Genomic DNA, 17,963 nt, shown 5'->3' on the forward strand with positions numbered 1-17,963 from the left:
AGGTGCTGCCGAATTGCAGGTAATTCCGTTTCCACTTCGTCGCCACTGTAGTGTCCGTGTGTAGATAAAGACACTGAAGACAGGAGTTGGTTCATAGGTATTTACTAAGCAAGTCTGGGGGGGGGTTTCTAAAGGATATACACAATACACAGGCTTATATAGCCCAAGTGGCAATTACCGGCATTACGCACACCTGGGGCTCTTAAAGGCACATACACCATAATTGCTCTTAAAGGCACATACACCACAAATACAAGTGTTTTTGCTCGATTGTCATAGGGGTATCAGGAAGTGGTTTCGCAAAACTTTTTTTTTCTTTATCTTAGAAATTTTACCTGTGTTTATTCACCACAATTAGGAGATTAAGGCGGAACAAGTCTCTGACCATGCCAATGAGCTGAATGACCTTGTTCTATACTTAGTTTCTCACGTTAGAGAAGTAGTTGTATTGTGAAGATGTCTGTGCCCCCAGAGAGGAAAAAATCCAGATATAAATGGAAAACAGATGCGGTCCCAGCGCAGATTCTTGAGGTACACCAGTACTCATATTCTGCCAATTTGCAAAAATATCCATTATTGTTACTGTTTTCTTTCTGCCCTGTAGCCATCTGTTGATGTATGTGACACATTCCTTTAATACCACAGGCTTTCATTTTTGCCATAACTCTATTGTATGGCCTTCGAAAAATCCATATATACATTAAGCACATTCTCCAGGCACACCAGCAGCAGCACCAACAAGAGCGACAACCTTCTCCTCAACTACCTGATGCTGCACAGGGCAGAGGCCGTCAGCGCAGGGTTGCACCGCGCCGCAGGAGATACCCCCAACACAGGAATTACAGGCTGAGGATGAGCTTCCTCAACATGACTGAGCAGCAGCAGTGCCAAAGGTGGCTGAGACTTTTGTGACAGGTAGTCGCAGACATTTACCCAATGCTCGAGCAAGACCTGCAGCCCAGAGGAGCGGGTGGACACGCCTTACCAGTGGCTGTCAAAGTCACCACTGCCCTCAACTTCTTTGTGTCAGGGTCCTTCCAGAGATCGGGAGCAGACATTAGCGGCATCTCTCCACTGATGAAGCCAGTGTTACCGAGTGGGTGCTCGGCTTTGTCAATCTGGCTGGCTTCCCACGGGTGCAGGGCGTCATCGACTGCACACGTGTGGCCATCAGAGCACCCCATCAGAACCCAGCAGCATTTATAAACCGCAAGGGCTTCCACTCCCTTAACGTGCAGCTGGTCTGTAACCATAGGAAGAGCATCATGCATGTGTGCGCGAGATTCCCTGGCAGCTGCCATGACTCTTGCATCCTGCGCCAGCCCACTGTCCCTCAGCTGTTCGCACCGTCAAACAAACTTTCTGGCTGGCTTCTTGGAGACAAGGGCTATCCTCTGAAGACGTGGCTAATGACACCATTGAGGAGGCCATCAAACGAGTCTGAGGAGCGTTGCAATCAAAGCCACATTTCCACCAGAAGTCTCAGAGCAAACAATAGGGTTGCTCAAAATGCGCTTCAGATGCCTGGACAGATCTGGTGGAGCCCTACAGTACGCAGCAGCCTGGGTCTCGAGAATCGTCGTTGTCTGCTACACCCTGCACAACATCGCACCGCAGCAAGGATTAGCGCTGCATGAGGAAGAAGGTGCAGAGCGCACAGCCTCTTCAGAGGAGGAGGAGAATGAGCAGAATGAGGTTCAGCAAGAGGAGACCTGGAGGAAGTGGCTGACCCAGTGTGACCAGCACGTGAGCACATTGATTAGGCCATCCCTGGCATAACGGGCAGCAGTGCCAGATTCACGTAACTTCATGCAGCACAGACCTGTGGCTGCCACATGCACATGAAGGTTGGAATGACCACACTGCAACACCATAGAGCATCTCTACAATGAACTGTTCAATCCTTGCACTGTCACCACCATTGCTGACAATAAAGGCGCTCTTATCCTTGTCTGTGCCACTTCAATTTGAGACCACACATATGGCAACAAAATCAAACATTCAGAAAACATTACTTTATTGCAACAAAATAAAAGAACAGAATCTTAACACTCATTTATAGCAATTCACCTAAGTGACTACCCTTGTGACTATTTCTGTGGGAGCTTTATTTTACGCGTGCTTCTATGTGGTGCTACCCCTGTGGCTTCACCAGATGTAGAGGCAGCCTGCTTACTTCCCTGCTGCGCCTGCTTAGACGCCTTTGGCGGTCGTCCTCTGGGTTTTGGAGCCTATGAGGGCCCTGCCAAAGTCTGCTCCTCCTGCGGCTGTGCAGGGGCAGACTCAGCCATCACTGTTCAGAGAGGCATATGGGGCTCTGACCGAGGGGTTGGCAAGGAGGGGGGGACGTTTGAGCGCTCGGAGAGGAGCCCCCACTTCCATGTCCCCTCTCACCATCATCCCACTCATGGGCCACCCGCACTTCTCTGCTAGCAAGTAGCTGGAGAGCACCTTGCTGCACATCAGTGAGACCATGAGGACCCAAGTCTGTGCTGACATTCCATGAATGACGTCCATGAACCTCTGGTTTCTCTCCTCAATAGATGTCCATCCATCCTTCATAGATGACCACCTATTTAGAAGTGTTACCATGTTCTCCTGAGTCTGGCGATTTATGTCCCCCATGGAAGTTGCCATCCCTTCCATGGCAGAACCTGCAGTTGCTAGTGCATGCGCCATGGCATTGCTCATATTTGAGATGAACTCCTCCATTCTCTGCACACTCACAGTCACCATGGTTGCAAACCCTGTCAGAGCCTCCTGAACTTGTTCCTGAAGCTCCAGGATCACCCTCTTCCTGAATGGCCCCCGAGGCTCAGCGTCTGCATTCAGCTCAGCAGAGCTAGGAGACTCCCGTGGCCTCTGACGAGGGGTCTCCCTATCTCCACCATCTGATCTTGCTCACTTGTGACTTGTGATACACCAGGTGACAACACTACTCTATCTTGCATAGGATCCACCGAGGTGTGCATCTCTGCGCTGGTGCTAGGTGTGCTCATTTCTGCTGACGCTGCTCCCTCAGAGGCTGGAGCATCCTCTCTGGAGTGCTCCTGCTCATCCTCCTGGATAGTAGGGGGCTGGGCTCTTGATAGTCCTGTGGGAGAGTAAAGACATGAGTTAGACATGTGATATGTAGATTGCAGACACATCCCATTATGCACATGATTAGCACTCAATTTCTATTGACATCAGATCCCAATCGAGTCACTCACGAGTGCAAAATAAGATGTCTGGAAATAATTCTGTTACCAAGTGTTCTAATGAGCTCCTCTCTCCGTCCCCCACTTCAGGCTGGTCAACTACTCCTGTGATGTCCAGAGCTGCCTCCTCCGCGCTGGTGAGCTCAGCCAGCGATGGTGGTCCTCCTCCTGTTCTCTCCCTCTCCCACTTATTGTGGGCTCTCTTTTCCTGCAGTGAGGGAAAGAAGTGCAGTTTTAGCGAGAGTGATGGAATGAGTGTGAAGAATGGATAGGATAGATGTTTAGAGGGAGACTATGATGGAGTGGGGTGCCAATACCAAGTTGCCTCCTTTTGAGTTGTTAGTTGTTATTGCATAACGTTGAGGGTGAATGTGAGGGGTGCATAGTAAGATGGGGATGTGATTCTGTAGATAGGGAGACAGGAATGGGTGATGGTGCAAGGGATGTTGGGGTGAGTTTGGATGTGCAGGAGTAGGGATGGCAACAGAGTGATGGGGATGTGATGACAGGCACAGCAGAATTAAGATAAGTGTGCTTTTATACTTGCTTTTCCTGAATGCAGGAAATCATTAAATCTCTTCCTATATTGCACCCAGGTGCAAGCAAACACAGACCTTGCATTCACCTCCTCAGCTATTTGCAGCCAGGCTGCCTTTGTCTGGTGAGGAGGTCTCCTCCTTCCAGCCCCAGGGAATAGAACCTCCCTGTGTCCTCTGACTCCCTCCACAAGAACATGGAGGGAGTCATCGTTGAAGCGTGGCACAGCCCTCTGTCTCTCTGCAGTCATTTTTCAATCGAGTAGCACTCAGGAGTATAGAAGCAGAAATGAGCACAAATGGGGACATGGCCCCCTTAAATACACCGGCAGCCAACGCGTCATCAGAGGAGCTCAACAGACCCGCACCTAGTGATTGGGCTGGGTAACGCGCACGGCGGGCTTAACAAGCCCAATCAACGGAAAATTGTTTGTGCAGAGCGGCTGCAGCTGGGAGCAGGACCGGAACCCGCCAACTACCTCTCCTGCCGCGAACCTGCTCTGCTTATACAGGTTGGACCCCGGTAATCCGGCACCCTCGGGACCAGGCCGGTGCCGGACTATTGAAAATTCCGAACCACTGAAGGTGTCGAAAGTCACCACAAACACCGCCACCACCTGCTCCTCCTCTTCCTGCTGCTGCCCTCCCTGTGCCGCCGCCCACGGGCTGCTCGGGCTCCATCGCTCCGCTGAGCCATCGGTGATGCTGCGCGGTCCAGGCGCTGATCCTGACCCGGCGGCGGTCCCGGGACCCGAGCCGGACCCATCCCAGGGAGGGAATGTGACAGCAGGACCTTCCTCGTGCCGGTCCACTGAAGGTGCCAGACCGTCGGGTGCCGGATTACCGGGGTTCAACCTGTATGAGCTATATGTTCCAGTGGTAGCACATCTTCTGTTATTTGGCATACAGTTTTAACACCACATCTGAAGTTTAGACTCTGCGTTTTCAGTTGTCTGAGAAAATGATGGTGGTAGAATTGTACTGGTCATCCCATGCATCATAGTTAAAAAGGAGGTATTTGGTTAAAGTTTGTAGATCCTTAACTATTGTATGTGACTGAAACCAAAGACATTCACCAAATTTATTTAGTAACCGAACTAGGCAAACCCATCACAAGATAGAATTTACAGTGTTATAGACGGAATAAATTTACTCGGAAAGCTATTAAAGCAGATTAAATAATTGGGTTCCATAAACAACTCTATTTCTGGAGACACCTGAAGTAACTGGATATAGCAGGATTGTTGAGTAGAATTACTTTTTCCTGTTCCTAAAATAGTTTGTTTCCATTACTCTAGTAGTTCTTGATCTACCGGGTAAAGTTGAGAATGACACTACCTGACCCAGTAGAAACTGTGGGCTGAATTTTACCAGGGCGGGCGACGTCCTGGGCGAGTCCCGACCCCACAGCTGTGTCGATCCTAGCCTCTGACATGATTTTACGATGATTGGGCTTGTTAAGCCCGCCCTGAGAGGTTCCCGGACAATTAAAAGGAAGTGGGTCTGATGACATCATCTGATGATGTGCCATCAGCCGGTTTCCTTAAAGGGGCCATGTCCACATTAATTTTGACAGTTGTGCTGTCAGTGTTCTGCAGCAAACACTGACAAGCACTGCACAAAGGTGCACGGCTGCACTCAGGTTCGCCCATGACTCCCTCCATATGTTTATGGAGGGAGTCACAGTGCACAGGGAGGTTCTCTTCCCTTCCAATGGGCGGAAGAGACCTCCCCAGGACACCAACGCAGCCTGGTTGCACATTGCACAGGAGGGCACAAGCACAGATTTCATCAGGAGGACCAGGCTGTAGTGGCGTAAACCTTTCAATGATCTCAATGGATCACAAAACGTTACTGCAAAGCCACACTCAGCCTCGTCCTGCTGTGCCTCTCACCACATCCCCATCACTCTGCCTTCCCTACCCTAGTCCTGCACATCCTTACTCACACCAACTTACCTTGCACCTCCACCCATCCCCCTCTATCTACATTATCACTTCCCCATCTCACTAGCCACCCCTCATCCTTGTCCAATTATGCCAACTAACAACAAGAGTAGGCACTTGGCTGTTATCGCCAATGTTCATGTAAAATTTCTGTTAATGTGTTGTCAAACATTGAAATCTTCATTTTCAACAATTTGCCTTCTTGGACAGATCTGTGTGCACCTTTGGAAATGGCTTAGCGAGTTGCAGTGAATGGTGAGACATAACAGTAACCCCCCCCCTCAATGGTGATGAGTGTGAAAGGAATGGCTTGGGCATTGTAGGGATGCTTTATGGTGTTGGTGTGGGGTGGTGCCAACCTGGCGCATCATGTGGCAGCCAGGGTGTACAGCCTCAAGTGAAGTAAATCTGGCCATGGTGAGGCCATCCCTGGCCACCCCGGGAACAATCTGCTCGGGTGCTGATGTCCTGTGCAGCATCAGGTGATTGTGGAGAAGGCTGGTGATGCTGGTGTGCCTAGTGATGTTGGTGTTGGGGCTAATCATGGTGGGATTCTGAGGACCAAGGTGAGATTTTTTCAATGGCACCAATGCCAATATAATAGATGGCAGCTGAAGTTGAGATGACAGAAGCGATCTGTCAATGGTAAAAGGTGTAGCTCCAAGGAGTTGACACTGGATAGAGAATTTGCTCCAAACCTCCATAAAGCTGAAGTGTATTCCAAATGCTGAAGGCTCCAGCTTCTAAGATTGGAAATTGAACAGCTGTGAAATGGTAACTTTTATACCACTTTTGCAGCTGTCAACTATTCACTGCAATGGAGAGTCATTGAGAACCCGACACACTTACCTGACGTGATCCACAAGTGCCGGGAACCTCGTTAAAAACATGGAAAAAACTTTAGGACCTGGTAAAATGCTGCTTAAATGCTTTTAAGCAGCTTCTTAAGTATCTCAATTGCCTGACCCACCGCTTAGTGCCTGGTCTGCAAACTACAGGCAGAGCCGGCACTTGGGAAATTAACAAGGAGGCGGGTTCAGAGCGGACTTCCGCCCTGCTGTCAATCACTGCCATTTTGACTGCAGACCTGCCTCCAAACTCGCACTCGCAGCGCCGGTAAGATTCTTGCCTGTCTTTCTGAACTGAGTGTCATAAGATTTTGAAATTTAGCCTTTAAGAATGAAAAAAAAGTTTTGTGACAAGTGCAGTACAGACTATTTGGTTCAGCACTAGTACATGCATGCCTCCAATTCATTTTTTTGTTGCGAATATTCCCCTCAGCTTAACATCCTTTTTAGTAGCTGTATACACCCATCTACACTACCTGCTCATTTTAGACATGCAGAAACTTGCTTGTAATCACCTAGCCTCTCTGTTAATTTACAATGAATACCCACACACTGTTTGTCATCTACACAAATATGTAACCCTAACTGCAGCTAGAGCTTTATATCTTTTTGTATAATAGCAGTAACTTTTTTTAATATACTATATCCTCTGCAAAATAATGCATTATCTGAGCAGGACTGAGTGACTCCAGCATTACCACCAGTATTCCTTCAATATTCTGCACTTTTTTTTTCTTTTGCATTAGTTCTCCTCTCCCAATCTTTCACTGGAAAGCTGTGACTTTCACAGGCTCTCTGTAGGTGGCAGAGCAGACATGTGAGCTGCAGGTGGCTTCAGAATTGCGTTGCAGTATATCTGATACCAGATGCATGCCTGTGAATGTGATCCAGAAATAAAATTGGTGGGTGGGAAGGAAGGGAATAGTTTGTAACAGGTTCCAAAAATCCAGGAACAGCATCTACTTTTAAGAAATTAGTGAAGTCTTGTGAGAGGGTGAAGAGGTAAGCTGTAGCTGGAGGACCTGTGTGTGGGGTGGTGCCAACCTGGCGCATCATGTGGCAGCCAGAGTGTACAGCGTCAAGTGAAGTAAATCCTAGGCCCAACCATCTTCAGCTGCTTCATCAATGACCTTCCCTACAACATAAGGTTAGAAATGGGATGTTCACTGATGACTGCACAGTGTTCAGCGCCATTCACAACTCCTCACATAATGAAGCAGTCCATGTCCGCATGCAACAAGACCTGGACGACGTTCAGGCTTGGGCTGATAAGTGGCAGGTAACATTCGCGCAACAGAATATAACATAAGAAATAGGAGCAGGAATAGGCCACTTGGCCCCTCGAGCCTGCTCCGCCATTCAATAAGATCATGGCTGATCTTGGGCTCAGGGCCACTTCCCCGCCCGCTCCCCATACCCTTCACTCCCTTATCTTGCAAAAATTTGTCTATCTCCACCTTAAATGTATTTAATGACCCAGCCTCCACAGCTCTCTGGGGCAGAGAATTCCACAGATTTCCGACCCTCTGAGAGAAGAAATTCCTCCTCATCTCAGTTCTAAAAGGGCGACCCTCTATTCTAAAACTGTGCCCCCGCGTTCTAGATTTCCCCACGAGGGGAAACATCCTCTCTGCATCTACCTTGTCGTGCCCCCTCAGTATCTTGTATGTTTCAATAAGATCACCTCTCATTCTTCTAAATTCCAATGAGTATAGGCCCAGCCTGCTCAACCTTTCCTCATAAGTCAACCCCCTCATCTCTGGAATTAACCTAGTGAATCGTCTCTGAACTGCCTCCAATGCAAGTATATCCTTCCTTAAATAAGGAGACCAAAACTACGCAGTACTCAAGGTGTGGTCTCACCAATACCCTGTACAGTTGTAGCAGGACTTCCCTACTTTTATACTCCAACCCCTTTGAAATAAAGGCCGACATTCCATTTGCCTTTTTGATTACTTGCCGTACCTGCATGCTAACTTTTTGTGTTTCATGCACAAGGACCCCCAGGTCCCTCTGAACTGTAGCATTTTGTAATCTCTCTCCATTTAAATAATAATTTACTTTTTTATTTTTCCTGCCAAAGTGTATAACCTCACACTTTCCCACATTATACTCCATCTGCCAAATGTTTGCGCATTCACTTAGCCTGTCTATATCCCTTTGCAGGTTCTTTGAGTCCTCTGCACAACTCGCTTTCCCACCCATCTTTGTATCATCCGCAAACTTGGCTACATTACACTCAGTCCCTTCATCCAAGTCATTAATGTAGATTGTAAATAGTTGAGGCCCCAGCACCGATCCCTGTGGCACCCCACTAGTTACCGTTTGCCAACTGGAAAATTACTCATTTATCCCGACTCTCTGCTTTCTGTCAGTTAGCCAATTCTTTATCCATGCCAGGCAATGACGATCTCCAACAAGCAAGAGTCTAACCACCTCCCCTTGACATTCAACGGCATTACCATTGCCGAATTCCCCACCATCAACATCCTGGGGGTCACCATTGACCAGAAACTTAACTGGACCAGCCACATAAATACTGTGGCAACAAGAGCGGGTCAGAGGCTAGGTATTCTGTGGCGACTGTCTCGCCTCCTGACTCCCCAAAGCCTTTCCACCATCTACAAAGCACAAGTAAGGAGTGTGATGGAATACTCTCCACTTGCCTGGATGAGTGCAGCTCCAACAACACTCAAGAAGCTCGACACCATCCAGGACAAAGCAGCTCGCTTGATTGGCACCCCATCCACCACCTTAAACATTCACTCCCTCCACCACCGGCGTACTGTGGCTGCAATGTGTACCATCTACAAGATGCACTGCAGCAACTCGCCAAGGCTTCTTCGGCAACACCTCCCAAACCCGCAACCTCTTCCACCTAGAAGGACAAGGGCAGTAGGTGCATGGGAACACCACCACCTCCAAGTTCCCCTCCAAGTCACACACCATCCTGACTTAGAAGTATATCGCCGATCCTTCATTGTCGCTGGGTCAAAATCCTGGAACTCCCTACCTAGCAGCACTGTGGGAGTACCTTCACCACACGGACTGCAGCGGTTCAAGAAGGCAGCTGACCACCACCTTCTCGAGGGCAATTAGGGATGGGCAATAAATGCTGGCCTTGCCAGCAACACCCACATTCCATAAACGAATTTAAAAAAACTGCTGGCTGCATGCAGCCCACCCAACATCGGTGGCACTTACTTGTACCAACTGTCAGTATTCAGAATATACTTCCTTTTGAACTAAAGAAAACAAATGCTGTTTGGAGATAGTTATCCCATTCCCTAGTGCAAACAAAAAACCCTGTTCATCATAGGGACACAATCCTGCATAGAAAAGGGAAAGCCCTACATTCAAATCTAGCCAGAGATGGAGAAAGAAGCAGTGACTACAAGCAGGCAACTGAGATTGGCAGGTAGGTAGCCTCAGAGTAGAGTAGAGGCACTGTGGAGGCCATGTGGCGGTCACTGACTGAGACTGAATAGGAAATAGCGGAGGCTCTGACCATCATTTTCCAATCCTCTCTGGCTACAGGCTTGGTGCCAGAGGACTGGAGGACTGCTAATGTTGTGCCATTGTTTAAAAAGAGAGAAAGGGATAGACCAAGTAATTACAGGCCAGTCAGCCTAATCTCGGTGGTGGGGAAAATTATTAGAAAAAATTCTGAGGGACAGTATAAATCATCATTTAGAAAGTCATGGATCTGTTAAGGGAAGGTTGTGTTTGACTAACTTGATTGAATTTTTGGAGGAGTTAACGAGAAGGGCTGATGAGGGTAGTGCATTTGACGTGGTCTACATGGATTTTAGCAAGGCCTTTGACAAGTTCCTACATGGCAGGTTGTTGGTCAAAAAATGTAAAAGCCCATGGGATCCAAGGGAAAGTGACAAGTTGGATCCAAAATTGGCTTAGTGGCAAGAAGCAAAGGGTAATGGTCGACGGGTGTTTTTGTGACTGGAAGGCTGTTTCCGGTGGGGTTCCACAGTGCTCAGTACTAGGTCCCCTGCTTTTTGTGGTATATATCAATGATTTAGACTTCAATGTAGGGGTCATGATTAAGAAGTTTGCAGATAATACAAAAAATGGCCATGTGGTTGATAGTGAGGAATAGAGCTGTAGACTGCAGGAAGATATCAATCGACTGGTCAGGTGGGTAGAAAAGTGGCAAATGCAATTTAATCCGGAGCAGTATGAGGTAATGCATTTGGGGAGGGCTAACAAGGCAAAGGAATACACAATAAATGGTAGGATACTGAGAAATGTAGAGGAACAGAGGGACATTGGAGTGCATGTCCACAGATCCCTGAAGGTAGCAGGATGGGTAGATAAAGTGTTAAGAAGGCATACAGGATATTTTCCTTTACTGGCTGAGGCATAGAGAGGGGGACCTAAAACCGGCGTCATGCCCCTCATTAGCATATGTTTTAGACAGCCGCCACAAATGCCAGAAAATATTTCTACACCAATATGGTGTCAGGAGTCCTTGTGAAAATGGCACAATAATGACCAATTTATACCCCATTCAGGCAAATATTAACAACGTTTAACAAAGTGCCACATAATAGGCTTGTTAGCAAAATTAAATCCCATGAGATTAAAGGGACAGTGGCAGAATGAATACACAATTGGCTAAGGGACTGTAAGCAGAGAGTAGTGGTGAACAGTTGGTTTTCAGACCGGAGGGATGTATGCAGTGGTGTCCCCCAGGGGTCAGTATTAGGTCCACTGCTCTTTTTGATATATATTAATGACCTCGACTTGGGTATATCTTTGCAACATCTACAAGTTTACAGATGATACAAAACTTGGAAATGTAGTAAATAGTGAGGAGGATAGTAGCAGACTTCAGGAGGACATGGACAGACTGGTGAAATGGGCAGACACATGGCAGATGAAATTTAATGCAGAGAAGTATGAAGTGATGCATTTTGGAAGGAAGAATGAAGAGAGACAATATAAACAAAATGGTACAATTTTAAAGGGGGTGCAGAGACCTAGGGAATCACATACACAAATCTTTGAAGGTGGCAGGACAAGTTGGTTCCTTGGCTTTATAAATGGCAGCATAGAGTACAAAAGCAAGGAAGTTATGCTAAACCTTTATAAATCACTAGTTAGGCCTCAGCTGGAGTATTGTGTCCAATTTTGGGCACCACACTTTAGGAAAGATGTCAAGGCCTTTGACAGAGTGCAAAGGAGATTTACCAGGATGAGGGACTTCAGTTATTTGAAAAGACTAGAGAAGCTGTGATTGTTTGGTTAGAGCAGAGAAGGTTATGGGGAGATTTAATAGAGGTGTTCAAAACAGTGAAGGATTTTGATAGCGTAAATAAGTAGAAACTGTTTACAGTGGCAGAAGGGACATGTGGAAAATTCTTTGTTCCAGTCCTACTTAGGTCCCCTCCCTCACCTCTTTTTCCGGTACATTGATGACTGTATCGGTGCTGTTTCCTGCTCTCGCCCTGAACTAGAAAATTTCATTCACTTTGCTTCCAATTTCCACCCTTCCCTCACCTTCACATGGTCCATCTCCGACTCTTCCCTTCCCCTCCTCAACTTCTCCGTCTCCATCTCCATCTCTGGGGATAGGTTATTGACAAACATTCACTACAAGCCCACTGACTCCCACAGCTACCTGGACTGCACTTCCTCCCACCCCGCTTCCTGCAAGGACTCTATTCCATTCTCCCAGTTTCTACATCTCCGCCGCATCTGCTCTGACGATGCCACCTTCCATACCAGTGCTTCTGACATGTCTTCCTTTTTCCTCAACCGAGGATTCCCCTCTACTGTGGTTGACACGGCCCTTGACCGTGTCCGTTCTATCTCCCGCACTTCTGCCCTCACTCCTGCCCCTCCCTCCCGGAACCACGATAAGGTTCCCCTTATCCTCACCTTTCACCCCACCAGCCTCCACATTCAACGGATCACCCTCCGGCATTTCTGCCACCTCTAGCGTGATCCCACCAACAAACACATCTTCCCCTCACCTCCCCTTTCAGCATTCTGAAGGGACCGCTCCCTCCGCGACACCCTGGTCCACTCTTCTATCACCCCCAACAGCCCTTCCCCTTTGCCCGTCACCTTCCCGTACAAGCGCAGGAGATGCAACACATGCCCTTATACCTCCCCCCTTCCCACTGTCCAGGGCCCCAAACACCCCTTCCAGGTGAAACAGCGATTTACTTGTACTTCTTGCAATTTAGTATACTGTATTCGCTGCTCATGATGTGGTCTCCTCTACATTGGGGAGACCAAACGCAGATTGGGTGACCGCTTTGCGGAACACCTCTGTTCAGTGCATAAGGGGGACCCGAGCTTCCGGTCGCCTGTCACTTTAATCCTCCGCTCCACTCCCACTCAGACCTCGCCATCCTCGGCCTCTTACACTGTTCCACTGAAGCTCAACGTAGGCTCAAGGAACAGCACCTCATCTTTCAATTAGGCACTTTACAGCCTTCTGGACTCAACATAGAGTTCAACAATTTCAGATCATAACCTCGGCCCCTATCATATATATATTTTTTTCACTTTTTTTTTCTCTCCCACATGGCAGCTGTCTTTCATTCTGCCAGCGCAATTTACACTAGAGCCATATTTGTTTCTTAACCTGTCTCATTACCATCTCCTTTTGCCTTGAATATCTCTTAATGCCTCTTAACCTCTCCTGCCTTCTATCCTATCACAGACCTTCCCTTTTGTTCTTTCATTCCCTCCCCCCCTTTCCCAGCTCCTACACGTGCTTAAAAATCTGTTCCATTTCCTGCTTTTTTCCAGTTCTGACGAAAGGTCATCGACCTGAAACGTTAACTCTGTTTCTCTCTTCACAGATGCTGCCTGACCTGCTGAGTATCTCCAGCATTTTCTGTTTTTAAACCAATTGGATAAGCTGTTTCAAAGAGCTGGCACAAGTATAATCGGCTGAATGGCCTCCTCTGTGCTGAATGATTCTAGGTCCCTACATGTACAGTTTTAGCACAGCTTTGCTCATGAACTGGAGTCCTGATATTTTTTCTCTCCCGAGCCTGGAGATTCTTCAGTAAATTGTAGTGTCCCCACTACCACTCTTAACTGATGCTAGTTAATTGTAGCACAAATCAGGAATTAAATTCAGGAGTGCCATGGCAATGTGCCATTTGCCCACTGAGCTGTCAAGCTTTCATAACATTGAATCTGGTTCTAAGTTATTTTGTCATGCTTTACAAATGTACTAGAATGTTCATAAGAACAAAACATGCAGTGCAGCCGGTTATTTGCATTGAATTATAATTTTAAGAGTTTAAAACAAATAATTTTGAATTCATGTTAATATGATGCTTAATTTTATGAAGAACTGAGGAATTCAATTATATACCATAATAAAACAGAACGAAGACATGGCACTAAAAAGGAGCAGATGCTTTAGCTCAAATGGTCAACTTTTAATTTATTATAAGAGGGGGGAAAAGAAGAAACATTTTTGCAGTGTTCCACAGTAGAAAATCTGTACAATTGAAAAGCTGTGGAATCATTACATTAAGAATTAAGTGGGAACGGATGAAATAAGGAACATGTTGTATTACTAGAAGTATATTTTCTTTGTTTTTTGTGCAGGATATTTGCAGCATTTCCTCAAGGCATGCAGCAATGAGACCTGGTTCCGCACTTGTTCCATGCTTCTGAGAAACTCTAAACTGGAGGTACAAATACTAGAGAAACTCAGCGTCATCCTACAGAAACTCTCTAAAATAAAGTACGAAAAATTACAGCTTGCTGAAGTGACTGAAATGTTGCCAATGTATTAAGTATAATTTCAAAAATTTAATGTGTAATTTTATGTGTCATTTAAGTTGGCTTTTATTCATAATAGTAATTGTTCTTTGACGTGCTTGTGATACCTAGCACTAACATTTAAAACGACTTCACAAATAGAAATTTGTCCTTGGACACCCATATGTGTGGAAGGATTCAGACACTTTATATTCCAGTCCCCTCCCCCAATTAATTGAGCTTTTCCCTAATGACGTGGGCAATTTCAAAAATGAAGCTTACTGTGATATTTAACATTTTGTCTGATTTAAGATGATCCCAAACTACATTATGAGCATGATACTTAAGCATGCACAACTCAATTTTTATTGAATTTCAATTTATTTCTTATTTAAATCACACTCTGCACTGAAGCTGAGGTAAGTAATGTAATATTTGAGATTAATCATCTGGTCCAGATTATGAACAGGAGACAGGATGTCAAATGATCTTCAAACCAAAAAACCAGAAAGCAAAACCAACTTGCAGTCTGCATTTGAAAAACTAGCCTCACCATTTGAAAATATCCATTTATATCAATTGCAATTTATGACTGCAGTTTTCAGCAGTTAAAATTAATGTTTCTGATAGATGAGGATCAACTCCAAAACTTTGTTGTCTAAACCCTCAGAGATAAAGTGTAATACTATTAGACAGATAGACTAATTGAAATGTATACTTTCTTTACAGGAATAATAAGAAACTATTTGAATTGTTCACAATCCACATCTTGATTCAAGAGTTACACAGGACTACAGATCCGGAGCATACTTTCCTGGCTGTCAACCTCCAGTCCATTCTGTTTAACCTAGGCATAACTAAAGGCACTGCTTTGGCCAGCAGTCTGGGCAACAGCATTTCAAATCAGTGAGCATCTATCCATTTAGACTGAGTGCTGCTTTTTATACTGTTACCATCACTGGTAAGCTTTCTGTGTCTAATTTATCAACAATTCACAGCTCTTGTACTTTGCTATATTTAAACAAAGCATGTTTTAGTGTACATATTTTTAATTGAAACCAAATCAAAACTTCAGTTGCTTCAGGGAAATGGAGACTTTACCTCTAAGCTATTGGGGAACAGTCCCTGTATGTCAGTTGTTAACATTCATACCCGAGTTAGAAGATTGTGGGCTAGAAATTCAGTGGGCTTTGCGCCCAGTTACTGCCCAAATAGGGTTTCTGCGCCAGTGTAAGAGGGTGCGCTGATATTCAGCGCTGCGGTAATGGCGGCGGTAGCCGGTAGCGCTGCGCCGACACCGATGACGTCATCGGTGTGCGCAGTGCCCCGGTTCCGCCCCGCTTCCGGCCCAAACCCCCTATTTAGTTGCGGCCGCCTCTTCTGCAGCGGCCGCAAACAGCGATTGAAAAACGGGGCCGTACTGCTGCGCTACTGGGGCGCTTTAAGGTGGAGGTGCGGCCGGCCGCTTTTTCGGCGGCCGCCTGCCCGCACCTCCTTCCCCGGCCTCCTCCACCACCCTCCCCCCCCCCCCCGCGGCATTGCCGGCTGCTTTCCGCGAGCCCGGCACTTCTCCGTGGTGCCGGGCTCATTTGCCGGCACAATCCAGCGGCGATCTCGCTGTTGCAGGCACCTCCCCCTTAAGAGAAGGAGGAGGCCTGCAGTACCGCAGCCTGCCGCTCCGCAGCGGGTGGCGCAGCGGGGCCTACAGCGCAGAAATTCAGTTTCAGCGCCCCAAGCGGGGGCGGGCACACCCTGGAATAGCGCCCGGTTCCGACTTGGGGCGCAAAAGCCGAATATCTGACGGGCGCACCTGGCTCCGCGCGCAGCGCTAACTTTTGGGCGTTAGCCTGCTGGCGGGCCTTAACTGAATTTCTAGGCCTGTGGGTTTGAGTCTCGTACCAGGAGCTCATATCTAGGTTGACACTTCAGTACAAAACTGAGGGAGAGAATGCTATCTTTTCAGTGGGACATTAAATCAAAGTCCTGTCTGCCTGTTCAGGATGAAGAAGAGCAGGATGTTCTCCTTGTGTATTGGCCAACTTTTCTCCCACAACCAATACCACCAAAAAAGATGATTTGTGGGATCTTGCTGATGCAGAATGGCTGCTACATTTGCCTGCATTATAGCATCTCTACTCCAAAGGTGGTTCATATATGAAGCACTTTGATACGTTTTTGAGAGACATGAGAAGGTACTGTACACACAAATACAGTTATTTCTTATTTCATTCTTCCAAAGGTATCCGTTAAATGTATTTGCTACATTAAATGGTAGGTTATAATTCACCATATAAATTGCCAACATTGCATTAAAACTCTTAAAATTCTGGAGTGCAACTAAATGTTCTTCCCTCCCTATCAGAATTTTTCTTTCCTGTCCTCCTTCTCCTGGTTCTAATCACTTATGCCATGATAAGGTTCCATGAGCAGCAGAGGCCCATGCCGCATCCAGGTGACCATTTTGTAATGAACCCAGATGATGTCATTAGGCTAATTGACTTTGGTCATTACAGCCATTACATGTTATCTTCATTCCATACCTGCCACGTCTATTTCAGTATGTCACTGAATAGTGATCAAGAGCAGACTCCTAACCAACTGATTAAAAAAAAAAGTTTGAATTCCTCCCTCTAATTTTCCTTTTCCACTTCTACCATTCCCACTACTTTCCTGGCTAAGATTAATTAACCAAACACAAATCAAGAACTGGATGTTTCTACCTTCCTAGTCTGGGTAACCAGTTCCACACCACTTGGTGCAATAACTCACTGAACCAATGAGGAGTTCAAAATAGGCTTGCTTTTAGGTTGTTCTGTTAGACTCTAGGTTTACAGTTTTTTTTGGTAAAGCACAGAGTGCATTTGCAGTACCAATAAAAGTAAACTGGAACTGTTTTGGATTGTGTTGATTTTGTGCTACTAACTTAAAACCAATAAGCAGCCATCTAATTTGTACCTCCTGTCAATTTATATAAAAGTAGACATGGCACTTGTTTCTATTACTAATGCAAAGTTGACAGTTATTTTTGTGGTAAGATTGCACATGGCATGTCTATCACCATTTTACTATTCACTTGATGCTGGTATTTAACTGCCAAAGCGATTAAGAACAAAACAAGCTTGTAATTAAGCTCATAAGTAGTGGTGGGGAACAGACCAAATTGTAATTTTCAATGATAAATTCCATAACTAAAATCTGCAGTGACATTTAGTCGAAGCTGAATTAGAACTTAACACTGGTTCCAAAACACTATAATTGCATTCACGGATACAGATTCTATTCCACTATTAATGACGCATGAGTTGTATACCAGCAAAAAGAAACATGAGATGGTTGAAAGAGGTATTAAAAAAAAAATGCTTTCCTGAGACTCCTGCTTTAAAGTATACATGTGTGGATATTGGACGAGAATAAGATCCATTTTGGCTGTAATATCCCCATGGTCAAATAGCCTGTTACTACATAGGCTCACATATGAAGAATGGCCAAATGGGTGAGATACCATTTCTACCAGAGGTTCTACCAGAGCCAGTGAAACTGGACCCCAGCAAGAGACACCTTCCAAGTTTTTCATGTTACATTTTTTTGCTGTATTCACTACAAACATATTAAAATGTGCAAAGTGCCTGGTATCCAATGCAGGTGGGGTTCATTACTGAACTTAATTTCTCTTTGCAGGTT

At 46.1% G+C, this 17,963-nt stretch overlaps 1 protein-coding gene across 2 annotated transcripts in view; it reads left to right on the forward strand.

Moving 5' to 3' along the window:
* The window catches only part of ccdc138 (coiled-coil domain containing 138), a 162,197-nt gene extending 145,022 nt beyond the window's left edge, over positions 1-17,175 (forward strand). For both annotated transcript variants that reach the window (XM_085999024.1, XM_085999025.1), the window contains 2 exons: positions 14,127-14,265; positions 15,012-17,175. In XM_085999024.1, the coding sequence (XP_085855150.1) occupies positions 14,127-14,265; positions 15,012-15,192 (320 nt within the window). In that variant the 3' untranslated portion in view covers positions 15,193-17,175. The remainder of the gene's footprint in view (positions 1-14,126; positions 14,266-15,011) is intronic.
* The last annotated feature ends 788 nt before the right edge of the window (positions 17,176-17,963 follow it).

The sequence above is a fragment of the Somniosus microcephalus genome, chromosome 10, assembly GCF_052327205.1.
Source record: "Somniosus microcephalus isolate GS21.2 chromosome 10, FLI_Smic_1.0, whole genome shotgun sequence".
NCBI classification, from domain to species: domain Eukaryota; kingdom Metazoa; phylum Chordata; class Chondrichthyes; order Squaliformes; family Somniosidae; genus Somniosus; species Somniosus microcephalus.